Below are 16,362 nucleotides of genomic sequence, written 5' to 3' on the forward strand. Positions count from 1 at the left end.
AACTCCTCTGAGCCAGGAAAGACTTAGAGTCATTTAGAGCCAGCAGTTGTTATCTTACAATCTCTGCAGACATCCCTCTTACAAAGATTCCATCATATTTTCAACAGTTGCTTAAAAGACCCCCACGTTTCCTAAATATAACAGGATACAAATCAAGATTTTCCTTATAATACAGTCAAAAAAATCTCAAGTCATTCAAAAACAGTGTTTCATTGTAAGATCCATGAATGCATTTCAATAGAAAAACACCATATCTTCAATGGCTGTATTTTCCATCTAGACCAGGAGAGCAGTAGACAGAAGAAGCCAAATAGAATTTGGTGTGTGACTTCAAGCAATGCAGTAATTGGACATTATTGCCATCCAAGTTTTTTTTTAAATGAAGATTCTGAATCTTGTATCTAAGTGCCAGCTGATAATATACTTTCAGGACTTTCTCCTCACAAAGTGTGTATAGAGTGAGTTCCTTAGAAATCCCATCCCCATTTCACACCTTGTGCCTTCCAAATAATTTGAGATATGAAGAACTAATAACAAAGAAAAATATGCTAAGCACTTACTATGCCCACAACAGGTGTTAGGCACAGGGACACACACAGAACTCAGATCAGGTGGAGAGATGGGTAAATCAACAAACACAACACAATGCAATGACTTCAGAAGAGATGTATTTACATGGTGGCCTGCATGCATGGAGAAAGAAGGACTTAAAATAGTCTTGAGCTGTCAGGTAAGGCTTCAGGGGGAGATGACACTGCTTTCAGACTGAAGGAAGAAAAGACAGTACAAGTGGAGAAGAGAGGGGCTGTTTCAGGCAGCCAAAATGGCATGTGCAAGGATGAGGATACACAAAATAGGATGCTGAGTTCAGGGAACTGCAAGGAGTTTGATGTGGCTGGAGAATGTTAGAAGGACATAGAGGGACATTAGGCTGGAGGAGGAGCCAGGAAGTAAATCACAATAGGCCTCAGAGACCACGCTGAAGGAGCTTGAACCTTAACCTGCAGGCAATGGGGAGCCTTAGGTAGATTTTAAGTCTGGTTTTACGAAGATTTGTTTTCAATATCTGTTAGATGGCTAAGCTCACTAAATCATCCAAGAGTTCACTCATGCAACCTTTCCACTCATAGCCATGGTTGGTCCTCAGCAGGTATGCACCAGTATCTGTGCCCGGTAAAGTATGGAAATATTTCTTCAACAGCTGGCAAATAGCTGCAGCCTCTGAACCCCACAAACATCACATTGGCAGGCTGTGCCAGCCCCAGGAAGCCTCTCATGAGTGCCATCAGGCCACCTCCCTGGTACCTGCTAGCATCAGCCCCCATTCCCATATGCTCCCCTCTGCCCTCCACCCCTACCACCAGGCCCCAGCACTGACATCCCAGTAGGCAAATGCTTGATGTCCACCTAGCCCTCCACGGCTGTGGTCAACAGCCATTGGCCAGCATTCTCCAGAGACACCCTGGCATGGCCTCTTATGAGAACTGAATATTCCATGATATATTGTATCACCAATATTTTGTGTTTAAGCCCTCTTAATATCCCTTTCCTTACCTTTTCTTGCCCTCAACTCAGTATTTCTCATTGTCCTGCTCTTTTCTCTCCATCAAGAAATCACTTGCCTCCTCCTCTTCTAATCCACCTCCTGTATAGAGCTGCCATTCCTTCCTTCTCAGCCCATACCTCCATTATTAGACAATCTTCCTTAAAGGCAAAGTCCTCTGAAACATGGTCCCACCCTCCAGGCTATAGCTGATTGGACTGGGTGGACATCCTCATCCATGCTAACTCAACTAGATTCTCTTTTCTGGAAATTTGGAATTAAGGCTCAAAACATGGATTCAATTGGTTTTGTAGGACCAAGCTAGATAGTCATGTGTGCTGATGGGCCAAGTCAGATGGGGGGGTGGGGTAGGGAGTGCTACGTGCAAAATGGATCATTGAGTTAGGAAGCCAGTCCGCAGTCAGAGAAAATCAAACTACATATTATCCAGAGAGTAGAGATATGAATCCCTGGGATACATGGGAACACTTGCAAGAGAAATAGGCAAAGACTAGCTCCCAATAACCATGCAGCACCTGAGGGACCAGCCATGCTCCCTCTAATTGAGTTCCAAAAGATTCTCTTGTCACCTTATGATCCCATCCCTTAATTGTATTTCTTTGAAAAAGTTTCAGTTTCTTGCAACTGATGATCTCTTACTTAGAACACATCTCGTTAATTCTGGATCTTGTTTTATTCTTACCCATAAAATCAATTTACAATGAACACGGAAAATGTTTTAATGACATTATGAAACAGCAGTTAAACTAAACAAGAATCCTCGTGCCTTAAATTAATTCTCAATAGCCTTAGGATAATTCTCTGACCAGGCTATTTATGTACTACCAATCTAGAGAAAGCTTCTTTCATCTCAGGGAGGTAGAGCTGGCCTGCCCTCCCCTACTTCATGCCGATGGAAAAGGGAGTGGCAGTAACTAGTGGGCAATCCTGGAATCCAACTTCTGAGCTGAGGCCATCCAGGTGCCTGCCTCCCATTGAGGGAGGAAAGGAATGAACTGACAAAGGGGTAGAGGGCAAGGGGCACCTTCTCCGACCACTCCCTCTGCTTTCCATACCACCTCCACCCCCTCAGCAGCCTCAACAGATCTGTCTCCAGCAGCAAGGCTAAAGGTTGTAAATTCATTTTTAAAAAGCAAGAATCTTTGGGAGTAAATAAAGCCAACGTACAGACTGTTACTGGTCCCTAAACCAGCAGTTACTAAATACTGCACTGGCTCCTCAAAGTATAAATGGTTATATTCTTTAAATATATAAAAATCTATATATACTTCATAGGATCTAATAGCATATTTACAAATATACAAAAAGGTTAATCTTTTCAATGATTGTTTCAGTTTCTGGGTCCCTAATTGTTCAGCCTCTTCTACATGAGAGGAAGACCTCCTGCTAGGGGAATTCAAAGGCTGTAAACATACAAGACAATTCACTGGGAAAAGAAAAGTCTTTCCAACAAATGGTGTTGGGACAACTGGATATCCACATGCAAAAGAATGAAGTTGAACCCTCTACCTCACACCATATATAAAAATTAAGTCAAAATGGATCATCAGCCTAAATGTCAGAACTAAAACTATAAAACTCTTAGTAGAAAAAGTAGGAGTAAATCTTCACAACCTTGGATTAGGCAATGGTTTCCCAGACATAACACGGAAAGTATAAGTGACGAAAGAAAAACTAAATCGAACATCATCAAAATTTAAATCTTTTGTGCTTCAAAGGACACCATCAAGAAAGAGAAAAGACAACTCACTGAATGAGAGAAAATATTTGCAAATAATGTATCAGATAAGGGACGCATATTCAGAATATATAAAGAACTCTTACAACTCAACAATAAAAAGACAAATAAACCAATCAAAAACTAGGCAAAGGATTTGAATAGACATTTTCTCCAAAGAAGATACGCAAATGACCAATAAATTTATGAAAAGATGATCAATATTATTAGTCATTAGTGAAATGCAAATTAAAACCACAATGAATACCACTTCACACCCGGTAGGAAGCTATAATCATAAAGACAATAACAAGTGTTGGCAAAGACGTGGAGGAATTGGAACTCTCATACATTGCTGATGGAATTTTAAAATGGTGTGGCTGCCTTGGAAAACAATTTGGCAGTACCTCAAAAAGTTACACATAGAGTTACCATATGATTCAGCAATTCCACTCCTAGGTATGTACTCAAGAGCCCAGAAAACATATGTTTACACAAACCCTGTGGACTCATTCTTCCACTGCTCACAGGGACAGGCTCGCCATCTCCTCAACTTGTTCCAGCCAGTGCCTACTTAGTTTTTTCTGGAAAAGAAAGAACACTGGGCTAGGTGCCAACTTAATTTAAAAAACTGATTCTAAGAATTTAATAAATATATGAATCATGTATACATATATATTATTATATGTCATTTATTTTATTGACATTATTATATTAGATTGGCATTATTATATGACTTATTATTATATGTCAAATAAACATACATATACATGTCTATTTCACTGGCCAGCAATATCTTTTGTGTTGGAAAAAACACTGGTCTACTGAACTCTGAAACATACCAAGGAGGTCCCTAAAATCTTCTGTGTAAAGAGTGGCCTGTGGACCAGCAGCATCGGCATCACTTGGGAGCTGGTTAGAAAGGTAGAACATTAGGCCCCACACCAGACTGACTAACTCAGAATCTGGACTTTAGCAAGTACTCAGGTCACTCCTATGCATAATGATATTTGAGAAGTGTTTGCTCTCAAACATTCTAATTACATCTAACATCAATCTACATATGACAAACTCGAGTAAAACCAACAAGAGAAGTCTGACTGCTGAAGATGTGCAGTTGGCTGGCTAAAGGATGGCTTTCCGGGTGGGTCCAGTCTGCTGGGGGAAGAGTCAGTCCCAGAAGCAGAACCAGCAAGTCAACCTTCCCAGCAGCTTCCTTTTTCTTTTTTAGTGGTAAAAATATCACCTACATTGCAAAGGTGTTCAGACCCACATCCATGTGGGCAGAAGATGCCCTAGGACAGCCTTGTTTAGAGATGCTGCCATGAAACAGTTTTTCACTTACCACAGTACAACCTACATTCTGACTGACCATTGGTGGTGGGGCTAATATCATTCTTTATAAGACAGTATACTCCAGTGCAATATTTTCTTTTATTTTTATTCTACTTATTTATTAATTGTTGAGGAAGATTAGCCCTGAGCTAACATCCACCACCAATCTTCCTCTTTTTGCTGAGGAAGACTGGCCCTGAGCTAACATCCATGCCCATCTTCCTCTACTTTATATGTGGGATGCCTGCCACAGCATGGCTTGACAATCGGTGCACAGGTCTGCACCCAGGATCTGAACCGGTGAACCCTGGGCCGCTGAAGCAGAAAGTGTGACCTCAATTGCTGTGCCACTGGTTTGGCCCCCAGTGCAATATTTTTTAAGCAGCGACCCGTTATATAGTAACCATATTTTCCAAATAAAAACGTGGTCCTATATTCTGTAGTCAAAGTAGAGACCCATGATATGACAAGAACAAATGTACCTATGACAATAACTGAATGGAATATCTGTGACTGTCCTGGGATATCTAGGACATACGGTGTTAAAACCCATGAAGCATTAATGACTTGGATGAGAATTGCAATGACCTTGGTCTTTCTCTGGGTATCTATACCAGAATTCTGGGCACTCTGAATTCAAGTTTTTTCCCACCCTGGTGCCTTTACATATAACCTCTCCTCTGCCACCACATCTTCACTTATCTTCCCCTTCTCATCCTTCAGGTCTCAGCTTAAATGCCATCTCCTAGAGAACGGCTCTGGAAAGGTTATCTAAGGTAGTTCCCACACCCCTACCCAACCCAGTTCCTCTCTGTGATCACGCCCTTCTTAGTAGATAACACAATCAATATTCACCTTGTTTTCTTGTTCTTTCATTCTTGGCCTCCCCTCACCAGAATGGGGGCAAGAACTCAGTCATGTTCACTGCTGCAGTCCCTGCACCTTGTATGTTCTAGATGTGGAATGAGTTTTTGATGAATGAAAAAATGAGAAAGAATAAAATGTACCCAATTTAGAGAATAAATCTTAATAGAAATCACCAAATAGACTATAGCTTATTAATAAGAATAACAATAATAAGATCACTTATGAACACACCATAAGCTTTCATCAAAATCTTTCACTTCATGTTCTTGTCAATGAACAGAGTAAGTGAGATCCAATGAACAGGATGGCACTTCTGAGGGACTTTGCTTAAACTTCTTTCCCTCTCAGAGCCATATCTGTAAAATGAGAAGACTATCTCTCAGAATTGGGAGAGAAGGGAATTCAATGAGATGATCTATCTATATAACGAGTCTGGTACAGAGCAGGCACTCAAGGCAATATGGATTTGATTCTTTATAGCTACCCCTATGTTTCCCTTATTCAAACTGGTCAAAGGACTAAAGAATATGTAATCACATCTCCAGGCCTTCATGTGAACCTGTTTACCCAACCAACCATGGCTGTTAGACCCCTCTCTTCAGATTCAACAAGTTCAACTGTATTTGCAGCACCAGATTATTTTAGCCATGTCACAAGTGAGACTTAAAAAAATTTTTAAGTATGTCTAGTAGATGATTGTTTCAAAGCTAGTGATGTTCCTAAAGCGAACTTGAATATGGTTCCATTTCTAGACTGAGTTCTTGCAATCTGCTTCAAATACTCTTGAGTAAAGCACAGGATTGATAAACAGTTACAAGGAGCAACAAGCTCACTAAGTTCCGGTTAGAAATAAGGCACAGTGGTAGGGACCACAGTGACTGAGAAAAATGAAAGAGTCTGTAAAGCAGTGAAGCAATAACTTTTTGAGCTTCAGGATTAGACCAACTTGGGTTCCAATTCTCACTCTACAATCTGCTAAATAGTGACTATGGGCAAGATCCTTAACCTCTCCATGCCTCAGTTTCCTCACCAGTAAACTGGGGCTAACAACAGTACCAATGTCATGGGGTCGTCGAGAGGATGGAGGAGATAAATCTGTACACACATTTAGCCCTGAGTCTGTACTCTGGTTATTAAATTCATCCTCAGCCTCAAGGATCTTATATACATTTACAAATGAAAGTATTCAGAATGAAAGAATAGCACTAAATGATACCTATTAAGTGAGCAGAATTGGTCACAAAAAATGCAAAACTTTAGGAGTGCAAGGCACCCCTTTATCTAAGGATGGTAAAAGGTCTCGTGGGAGAGGTGAGACTGAAGTAGACAGAGCCGTGGATACAAACAGGCCTCCTGTGGGGGGTACCTGCCATTTGTCAAACACTGTGGGACACCTTGTACATAATCCCCACAAGCTACCAGGTAGATACCTTTAAACCCCCGTTTTATATAAGAGAATCTATTTTACTGATGATAGCTGAGACTCACAGAGCTTTAGTAATTTCCCCGCGTCAACCAACCGGCGGCAGATCTAGGTTCAAAATCAGGTCCGCCTGACACCAAGGCCCTTGCTCCCAGCACTATTCTGTTGGTAGAGGGGTGTAGGGGGAGAAGGGTGAATCACTCCAGTATGAGGCAGGAAGGAACAGAGTAATCTTACTATATGGCAAGCGGGAAGCAAACAATTTACGATTTTTTTTAAAACAAGGAAAACAAGGGTAGAAAGGTGGGTTGGGGCAGAGAATGAAAAGCTAAGGAGCTCAAACTTCAGCCTGTGAGCAATAAGAAATCATTTTTTTGTTTTGGTGTATGTGTGTGTTTTTAATTAAACACTACTACTACTACCACCACTGCTAAGAGCACTTATTGAGCATCAACGAAGGGCCAGGCCCCACGCTAAACTGTTTGCATACATTATTTCTAATAGTTACAATTCTGGAATTTAGGTATTGTTACCCCTATTTCACAAATGAAAAAGGCCCCAAGAGGTCAGGCCACTCACTCAGATGCCTCCAGTAATGGCAGGGTGGGGTTCATAAGTGAGTGTGCGTGAGATCAAAGTCAGGGCCCTTTCCCCTAAAAGAGTATTGCAGAAAAACGTCCCTCACTATAGAGAGCCGAAAAATAGGCAAAAAGAAAATGGAGACAGGGAACTAGGCAGAAACCAATATAGGAGATAAATGTCTCAACTGGAGTCACTGTGAAAATGGAAAGGAGGTGACAGAGAGCAAATGTGTTCATGACCTTTTCTTTCATCTACTCCGTTTCTGTGTCACGATCTGCTGCCTGAAGTAGAAACCAAGTTAGTCATTATTCCAGTCTCTCTCACTCTCCTCGCCTTCAACCCCTGACGTGAGTCCTGCTCTTAGCCCAACGCAAACGCTGTTTTAAGTATTCACTTGCCCGTCACAATGTAATCAGGGCTAAAATATGGCATCATTCTCTAATCTGTTATCTGTGGTGAAGGGCAATCATTCAAGAGAATAAAACTAAGCCTCCACAACTAATAAATCACATTACGCTTCACATACCAACATTTAAAAAAACCTGACCCAAACACAGAGTCTGTCAAATCAGGAGGACACACATGCTGAGCTCTAATGAGTTCCGCCAAATCCTACATCATTATTAAAGTTAATCGTGATCTCCTGGTTTTATAAAATGGAGTGTGGTACCAACATTTGTTGGGCTGCTTTCTAGTTAATATTCTAGGGAAAGTAGCACAATAAATAAAGCAGTAGGAAATGTATGCATTATGAATATATCTTTCAAACTAATGAAAAAGCTAAGCGGACAATTACATTATCTCATTTGGTGGAATGAAGGGTTAGAAGTTTTAATATTCATGTAATGATTCCAAAAAACCCAAAACATTTTTGCACTAAAACCTTAGTCCTACTTATTCAATTACGAACTTCAATATTTTAAGTGGAAAATCAGTAATATAACTAGGATACACAGAAATGAGCTGAAATTCATACAAATAAAACAGTACAATTTTCCTGTCCACATACACAGTCAATACATAAATATTCCTAACATTTTACAATATTAATTTCAAACATCTGTTTCTGGGAATAAAATTATGAAAGACACGGCACTTACGAGTCCCATATACTAAGGATAAAAACAAATAGGGTTTGTGCAATACTTTCACCAGAAAAAGATATTTACATATATAAGATAAAGCAAAATGACAGCATAAACATTATAATTTTACAGCTCTTAATTATGTAATGATCTGTGGTTTGTTTTTTAATCTGTTAGACTTAATTTTATTCCTATGTGCAAAGACATACATGGGTATTAAAGAACTCTGCTCACCTATACACACTTAAACTCAGCCAAATATCATGGAAAATTTAGCGATAAGGTCCTTTCTCTGAAGGCAGACTTACTACTATGTCACTCTTCAGTATAAAGATACAACTACCTTAATAAACAGATCAGAAGCCAAATCATCTTTTTTTTTTCTTTTCATCAATTGAGGCTCCCTGAAAACCCAGTTACACAAATAATTTCATTCACCTTTTCTCCAAATCTGAGTGTTTCGTTAACTAAGCCAGATAGCACCACATTCCCACTGGTCCAGCTACCTGTCATAACAGCACTTTACTGCAACTCCACCCTTTTCCCACCTTCAGTTTCAACTGTGCACTTAATTTTTTTTCCTATTAGAGACAAAATTAAGATTAGGAGTTCCAATCCTCAAAGTAGTTCAGTGAACTGTCACATTAACATTGTTTAACCCCGGGGAATTTTCTGTTTAATTGCCACTCTCTCCTTTCCCCCAAAGGACTACATCTTATAGTGATGGAGTAATGGAAGGCACTGCATTAAGAAACACAGAGCAAAAACATCATGGGTTTACATTTTTAAACATCTAACCTTTTCACGAGGCACTGTTAATCATTTTCACCTGTGACTTTAATAATCAGCCTGGTAATTAGAAAGTAAAATCTTCAGGATAGAACTAGGTGAAGATGCCCCATTCACAACCATTACCGTATCAGGGAAAGGAGAAGAAAGCTATTTTGTCGTATGTGATATGAAGAAAGTTTTACACGTTGGTTCCACCAAATCTTGAGACAGTAGAGCTCCTACTTAAAATATTCATCTTCTAAAAGTCAAGATTTTTTTAAAATAATATCTTACTGTATTTTCAAATACTAAGTTTTTACTTTCTGTAACAATTTTTCAACTTTAGGGCTCAGGGGAAAAAAAAGCTCCATAATAAGCACAAAAATAGAAGGGGGGAAAAAAGCTAGTGTTTTAAATTATTCTTCCCCGGAGAAATTAAGACCATTAACATTACACCACTTAATCATTTATTTCATTATGAAAGGCAAACTGAAAGCACAAGTGGTAATATTCTGAAAATGTGATGGAAATTCTTCTACATCAATGAACACACAAGTTTGGAAGGTACAAATATGTTCTCTGTCAGCTGTAGTCCATCCTCAGCAAGTCATTTTCCCCTGGGCTGAGGCTCCATGCCATGGAAATCTTCCTTAACTGCCGAAGGCGGAAAGGGATTCCCTGTGAACAGCATCTGGACCACACCTTGTTTAGTCACACAAGAAGCTGACAAGGGCTGGAGGAAAATGCATCTGGTCCAAAGGTGAGAGGACAGGGCCAACAATCAAAATACACCCCTCTACAATTTAATAGAGAGGGCCCCTAAAATGGCTATTCATCCAATCGTGTTCTTCTAATCAGTCCTGGCCATCCGCTACCAGATGTTGGTCATTCTGTGGGCTGGCTGGTAGGATTTTGTGGTCCAGCAGCTGCCAGCCTTTTATAACCTCAGTAACATTGTGGAAGCATCCATTTAGGGTATAAATATGCTTTTTGGCATTAAAACACTGCCAAGTGAAATATTAGAGAACACCCCACTCACTGCAGAAATTTCCCAGTTTCAAAGCGTCTGGGATGAAGATTCCAAATTACCTGTAGCAAAATTTCTTTTAGATCTTTTTTTTAATCCTCTTGCTTGCTGAAGAACCTAGTGAGGAGCCTCACAAAGATGATACCCACAGTTTAGGTTATTGGTCCTACATTTACCTAGTTAGAGAAGGAAGGAGAAGTGCTTGATAGTTACCCAGGATCCTTCCACTTGTAGCAGGAATGAACACCAAAAAAGCATCAGGACACTCAACTCCTTAGAGATTTAAAAGCCTTCCAGAGGGATAAAGAGAAAAGAGATCTCTCGCTCCCCACCTGCACCACCCCACACACACCCTGTTTCTGCCCTAGCCTTAAAAGCAGCAGCCAGTCTGTAATTCCATGCGGTTCCAGAGAGAATCCTTTATTCCATGGGGCTCCCGGATCTGACCCCAGGAAAGCCCGGTCGGTCATCCTTCTCCCCACCTTTCCAACCTCCACATTCAACTCCTCCTCTCCGCCCCAGGCCACCTCCTTACCTGATAATGTCGTCGTTGTGTCCCAAGAAGAATTTTTGGCTGTGCTCGCGGGTGTTGTAAACCACCCCGACCCCAGCCACAAAGTAGACCACCTCCTTGCCGGCCGTGTAGTACAGGTTGTTGCGGCACTGGTGACCCCGGTACCCGTACACCCACTCCAGCCGGAGCTGGCAGCTGGGAGCTGTCCGATCCGCCATGATAAGCCGACCCCACTCGCCCCCCGGCCCCCCCGCGCGCCGGTCCGCGGCCCCTGCGCGCCGGGTCTGTCCTCGCCAAGGCTCGGGCTGCGGAGGACCTGCAAGGGCTCAGGGCGCAGCGCCGGGCGCTGATTTCCGCGGCGACGCACAGATACAGCCCAGCGCGCCCGCCGCCACCATCATCCGCCGCCGCCGCCGCCGGAGACCAGCCGCCGGTGCGCGGCCGCCAGACCCCGCCGGGCGCCCCGGCTCCCTCTGCCCCGGCGAGGCGTCTTCGGGGGCGCCAGCACCCGCGCGCGCACGCCTCACTGCACCTGCGGGCTTCGGCCCCCGGGGGAGGTTCTTGGGGGGTTCACCCTGCCTTTTATATCAGGGATCTGCATATCCAAACAGTGATTACCCCAGTTCTCTCACTGAAGTTTGCAGTGCGCAGGGGGCTTCGCAGCAGGCAGCGGGGTTTATTCTGTGACAGCTTTGATTTGACAGGGAACCCGGGTAAGCTTTGCCATCATCATCCTTGGATCCGAAACTGACAGTCTATATCCAGGACGCGAGAGCGAGGAAGAAAAAAAACAGATTTTTTTGCATAAGTCACCCAGTCGAAGAAAATGATCCCCAAACTAAACTAAGTTGTTTTTTTTTAATTGTCAACTACTCCCCCCTTCTCTCTCCAGTTCCATCTTCTTAATGATATGAAATGTGCCCTAAATGTTGCAGGCTGGTGGTTGCTGATATGACTTGAAAGAACATTTGCTGTCTCCCCATTAAGCCAGGGTGAATACGTAATGGACATTTTTCAGATGCTCCAATTAGTTGTGTATGTGTTTAAAATTCATATCATCGGTGAACCCTCTTTTGGCCGAGATACCATAAAGAACTTAGCAGCTCCCTAATCAGCAACTCCAATTGCAAGCGTCATACAAGATTTTTCTGAATCGGAGGAAATGAGACACTAGTGCCGGTGGAGGCAGGAAAGCACTACCTACAAACGCTCCCGGTCCAAAAGAAATTAAACAATTAACAAGTGGCACAAATCGTGTACCTCTCCCCAAGAAGGTCTGCGGTAGCTACAGGGTCCCGTGGGCTCAAGGGTCACGCCTCTAGCCCGGCTGGGGGCGGGGGCGCCCGCGGAACCACAGGGACAGTCAGCTCCACACGCGCGCGCACACACATCCCAGGCATCAGTCGCCGTGAGTCCGAGGGACGCTGGCCCCTAGGGACACCCCGGCCCGCGCGCACTGCGCCCTAGGGGTGTCCTGCACTCCTCCCACACCCGATACGGCCTCGCCGCCGAGCATCCCCGCTTTCTCCGCTTCTAACCTCTGCTCGGAGCTGGCGCCGCCAGCACGTCCTGGATCTCGCACAGGCGAGCGAAATCCTCTGCCTGCCCTCCCCTCCCCGCCTCCCGCACCCGCGGATGGGCTTCGTCACTGGAGCGCCGCGGGAGACAGGTTCTTCCTCCAGCCGGGGCTCCGGGGGCGGGGCCACCGCACGGCTTTCGGGAACCGCGGCGGCCAGTTACTAGGCAAGATCACTGCTCTTGGAAACCGCGACGCCCCAGAGCGTTGGGGCCGCCCCTTGCCTCTCCCCGCCCAGGTTGCCCTTTCCCCGGTGCATCCTGGGAAGTGTAGTCCTCTCAACGCCGGCTCCGGCTGGGAGAGCAGGGAGTGCGCGGCGCTAGACCACAAGTCCCAGGATTCCGCGCGCCTAGAGGGAACCGTGGAGGTACCCGTTACTGACGGCCGCTTTGCCTCCTTTTCTCCCGCTCAGTAGAGGAAGGCGCACCAAAGGAGTTCGCTTGCCAGCGCCCTGCGTTCTCTAGTGACCGAGGCGGCTGACCTGCGTGCAGGTGTATCCGTGTAGAAGAGCAGTGGAGTTGGAGTAGAGACAATCTCTACGGCCCACCTCGAGAATTTCTTCTGCACCAGTCCCTGAGGGTTACTCTAGTAGCCGACATCCTCCTCGTTCTGTAGCCGACTCAAGCCAAAGTTTGTTTCCTACTTGAATTTTCCCTTTTATACATACGGGTTGTGCTATATTAAAGTCCAGTGCTGCCAAATTTAAGAAAAATGCTGGGGAGGTGGTCTCACTTTGCCCTATCTAAGAACCAGCGCCTTGCCATGAGCTCCCTTCTAAATTAGGGGACTTGGGTATTTGAGGATGACCAGATTTTGGAAATGGGAAAGATGCTTGCTCAGCCCTAAGCAACTAACTTTGGCCCTCAAACCCAAAAGCAGGTGGCATTTCTCCTTAAACTGCCCGCAGTGAACTATGAGTTACACGGTGTTCTGAAGCAGCCTGTTTTCAAATTGGGGCCACAGCGACCTGTGGGAAGAGATTTCAAAATCCCAGTGACTAAAAGGCTGCAAAAGGATGATAGAAGAAACGTCAGGAGCATGTCCTTTCCATTCCGTGCTCTCAGTGTGATTGCTTACTCAGTTCTTCAACTACCTCAGGCTTTAATATAGTGCTCTGAACGGTAGGAGAGCCTCTGGAAGATTAGAATTGTCAGAGTTTGGATGAGCAGTTGCTGCCTGCAGCAGTGAAGACGAGGTGAATTGGTCTCATCTTTCTTTTAAGGAAACGGGAATCTACAAACAGGTGACACTGTGCTAGCCAATAAGGACATAACAAAAACAAAAACAAAAAACATGGCCTGAAAAAGTTTTGAGACATAAGCAAAAATATAGATGACCAGTAATGCCATGCCATAAAACAGTGCCAATGAATTATCCAGGCATACCTTGGAGATACTGTGGGTCTTTTTCTAGACCACCACAATAAAGCGAACATCACACTAAAGTGAGTCACTCAAATTTTGGTTTCCCAGTGCATATAAAAGTTGTATTTACACTACACCATAATCTATTAAGTGTGCAATAGCATTATGTCTAAAGAAAAAAAGGTACATGCCTTAATTAAAGTATACTTTATTGCTAAAAAATGCTAACCATCATCTGAGCCTTCAGCAAGTCATAATCTGTTTGCTGGTGGAGGGTCTTGCCTGGATGTTAATGGCTGCTGACTGATCAGAGTAGTGGTTGCTGAAGGTTGGGGGAGCTGTGACAATTTATTCAAATAAGACAACAATGAAGTTTGCTGCATCGATTGAGTCTTCCTTTCGCAAACACTTTCTCTATAGCATGAAATGCTGTTTGATAGCTTTTTACCCACAGTAGAACTTCCTTCCAAATTGCAGGCAGTCCTCTCAAACCCTGCTTCTGCTGTATCCACTACGTTTACGTAATGTTCTAAATCCTGTCTTTTAACTTCAACTAGCTTCACAGCAACTTCGCCAGGAGTAGATTCCATCTCAAAAAACCACTATCTTTGCTCATCCCTAAGAAGCAATACCTCATCCATTAAAAATTTTATCAAGCAATTCAGTCACATCTTCAGGCTCCACTTCTAGTTCTCTTGCTATTTCCACTACATCTGCAGTTGCTTCCCTCACTGAAGTCTTGAAAAGTCATGCATGAGGGTTGGTATCAGCTTCTTCCAAACTCCTCTTAATGATATTTTGATCTCTTCACATGAATCACAAATGTTCTTAATGGCTTCTAAAATGGTGAATCCTTTCCAGAAGGTTTTCAATTTATTTTGCCCAGATCCATCAGAGGAATCACGATCTATGGCAGCTACAGCCTTATGAAATGTATTTCTTGAATCATAAGACTTGAAAGTCAAAATTACTCCTTGATCCATGGGCTGCACAGTGGATGTTGTGTTATCTGGCATGAAAACAACATTAATCTCTTAGCACATCTTCATCAGAGCTCTTGTGCGACTGGGGGCATTGTCAATGAGCAGTAATATTTTGAAAGGAATCTTTTTTTCTCAGTGGTAGATCTCAACAGTGGGCTTAAAATAGTCAGTAAACCATGTTGTAAACAGATGTGCTGTCATCCAGGCTCTGTTGTTCCATTTATTTACAGACACAGTAATTTTAGCATAATTCTCAAAGGCCCTAGGATTTTTGAAATTATAAATGAACATTGGCTTCAACTTAAGTCATTAGCTGCATGAGCTCCTAACAAGAGAGTCAGCCTGTCCTTTGAAGCTTTGATCCAGACATTGACTTCTCCTCTCTAGCTATGACAGTCCTAGATGGCATCTTCTTCCAATATAAGGCTATTTCATCTACACTGAAAATCTGTTGTTTAGTGTAGCCACCTTCATTAATTATCCTAGATAGATCTTCTGGAGAACTTGCTGCAGCTTCTATCTTAGCCCCTGCTCCTTTACCTTGCACTTTTATCTTGTGGAGATGGCTTCTTTCCTTAAACCTCATGAACCAACCTCTGCTAGATTGAAATTTTTTTTCGGCAGCTTCCTCACCTCTCAGCCCTCAGAACTGAAGAAAGCTGGGGCTTTGTCTGGATTAGGCTTTGGCTTAAGGGAATTTTGTGGATGGTTTGATCTTCTATCCAGACTGCTAAAACTTTTTCCATATCAGCAATAAGGCTGTTTCACTTTCTTATCATTTGTGTGTTCACTGGAGTAGCACTTTTAATTTCCTTCAAGAACTTTTCCTTTGCGTTTACAATTTGACTAATTGTGTGGCACAAGAGGCCTAGCTTTCAGCCCATCTCAGCTTTCAACATGCCTTCCTCATTGAGCTTAATCATTTCTAGTTTTTGATTTAAAGTGAGAGACGTGTAGCTTCCCTTCACATGAACACTTAGAGGCCACTGTAGGGTTATTAATGGGGCTAATTTTAATATCATTGTGTCTCATGGAATAGGGAGGGGAATAATAATAAAAACAGTAGTTGTCAAAGCATGAGGTATTAGAGGCTTGAGACAGTGCTTGAGGTATACATTAGAGGTTGTAGCAATAGTCCAGAAAGGGACTTCTTCCAAAGACAATGTAAATGTATGTTGAAAGGAGTCTCCTAAACAAGTAGAAATGGATGTGATATGACATGTTCATTTCCTCAGTTATCTTTAATATAACTAATGACCACCATGCTACACTAGATTGCACGTTTAATTAAATGCGTTATAAGAATAAGTTCTGGGTCTGCCACATTCAGTGTTACCTTAGGCAAATCACTAAATCCTCTGATCTTTAGCCTACTCATTTAATAAAGTATAACAATCCTCACAAGAATAGTTGTGGGGATGAAACAAAATAATATATATGAGCAAAGAGTTAATTTGTAAAGCATTATATAAATGTTAATTAAATGGCATGTATATTAACTTCTATTTGAAGAAAATGTGAAATAACACTTGGCAATACCCTTTGGAAATAAGC

General features: G+C 42.8%; 1 protein-coding gene across 4 annotated transcripts in view; it reads right to left on the minus strand.

Annotated features, from left to right (window-relative positions):
• The window catches only part of EML6 (EMAP like 6), a 253,213-nt gene extending 240,623 nt beyond the window's left edge, over nucleotides 1-12,590 (minus strand). For 3 of the 4 annotated variants that reach the window (XR_006888845.1, XM_046663360.1, XM_046663358.1), the window contains exons 1-2: nucleotides 12,424-12,590; nucleotides 10,907-11,640 (exon numbers count right to left, since the gene is read on the minus strand). Coding sequence is in view for 3 of the 4 variants with exons in the window: in XM_046663360.1 (XP_046519316.1) it covers nucleotides 10,907-11,103 (197 nt within the window). In the remaining variant the exon portion in view is untranslated. Of the gene's footprint in view, nucleotides 1-10,906; nucleotides 11,641-12,145; nucleotides 12,354-12,423 lie in introns of those variants that run through there. The other variant, XM_046663359.1, reaches the window with a different exon arrangement.
• Between the last annotated feature and the right edge of the window lie 3,772 nt (nucleotides 12,591-16,362).

The sequence above is a fragment of the Equus quagga genome, chromosome 5, assembly GCF_021613505.1.
Source record: "Equus quagga isolate Etosha38 chromosome 5, UCLA_HA_Equagga_1.0, whole genome shotgun sequence".
Taxonomy (NCBI): Eukaryota; Metazoa; Chordata; class Mammalia; order Perissodactyla; family Equidae; genus Equus; species Equus quagga.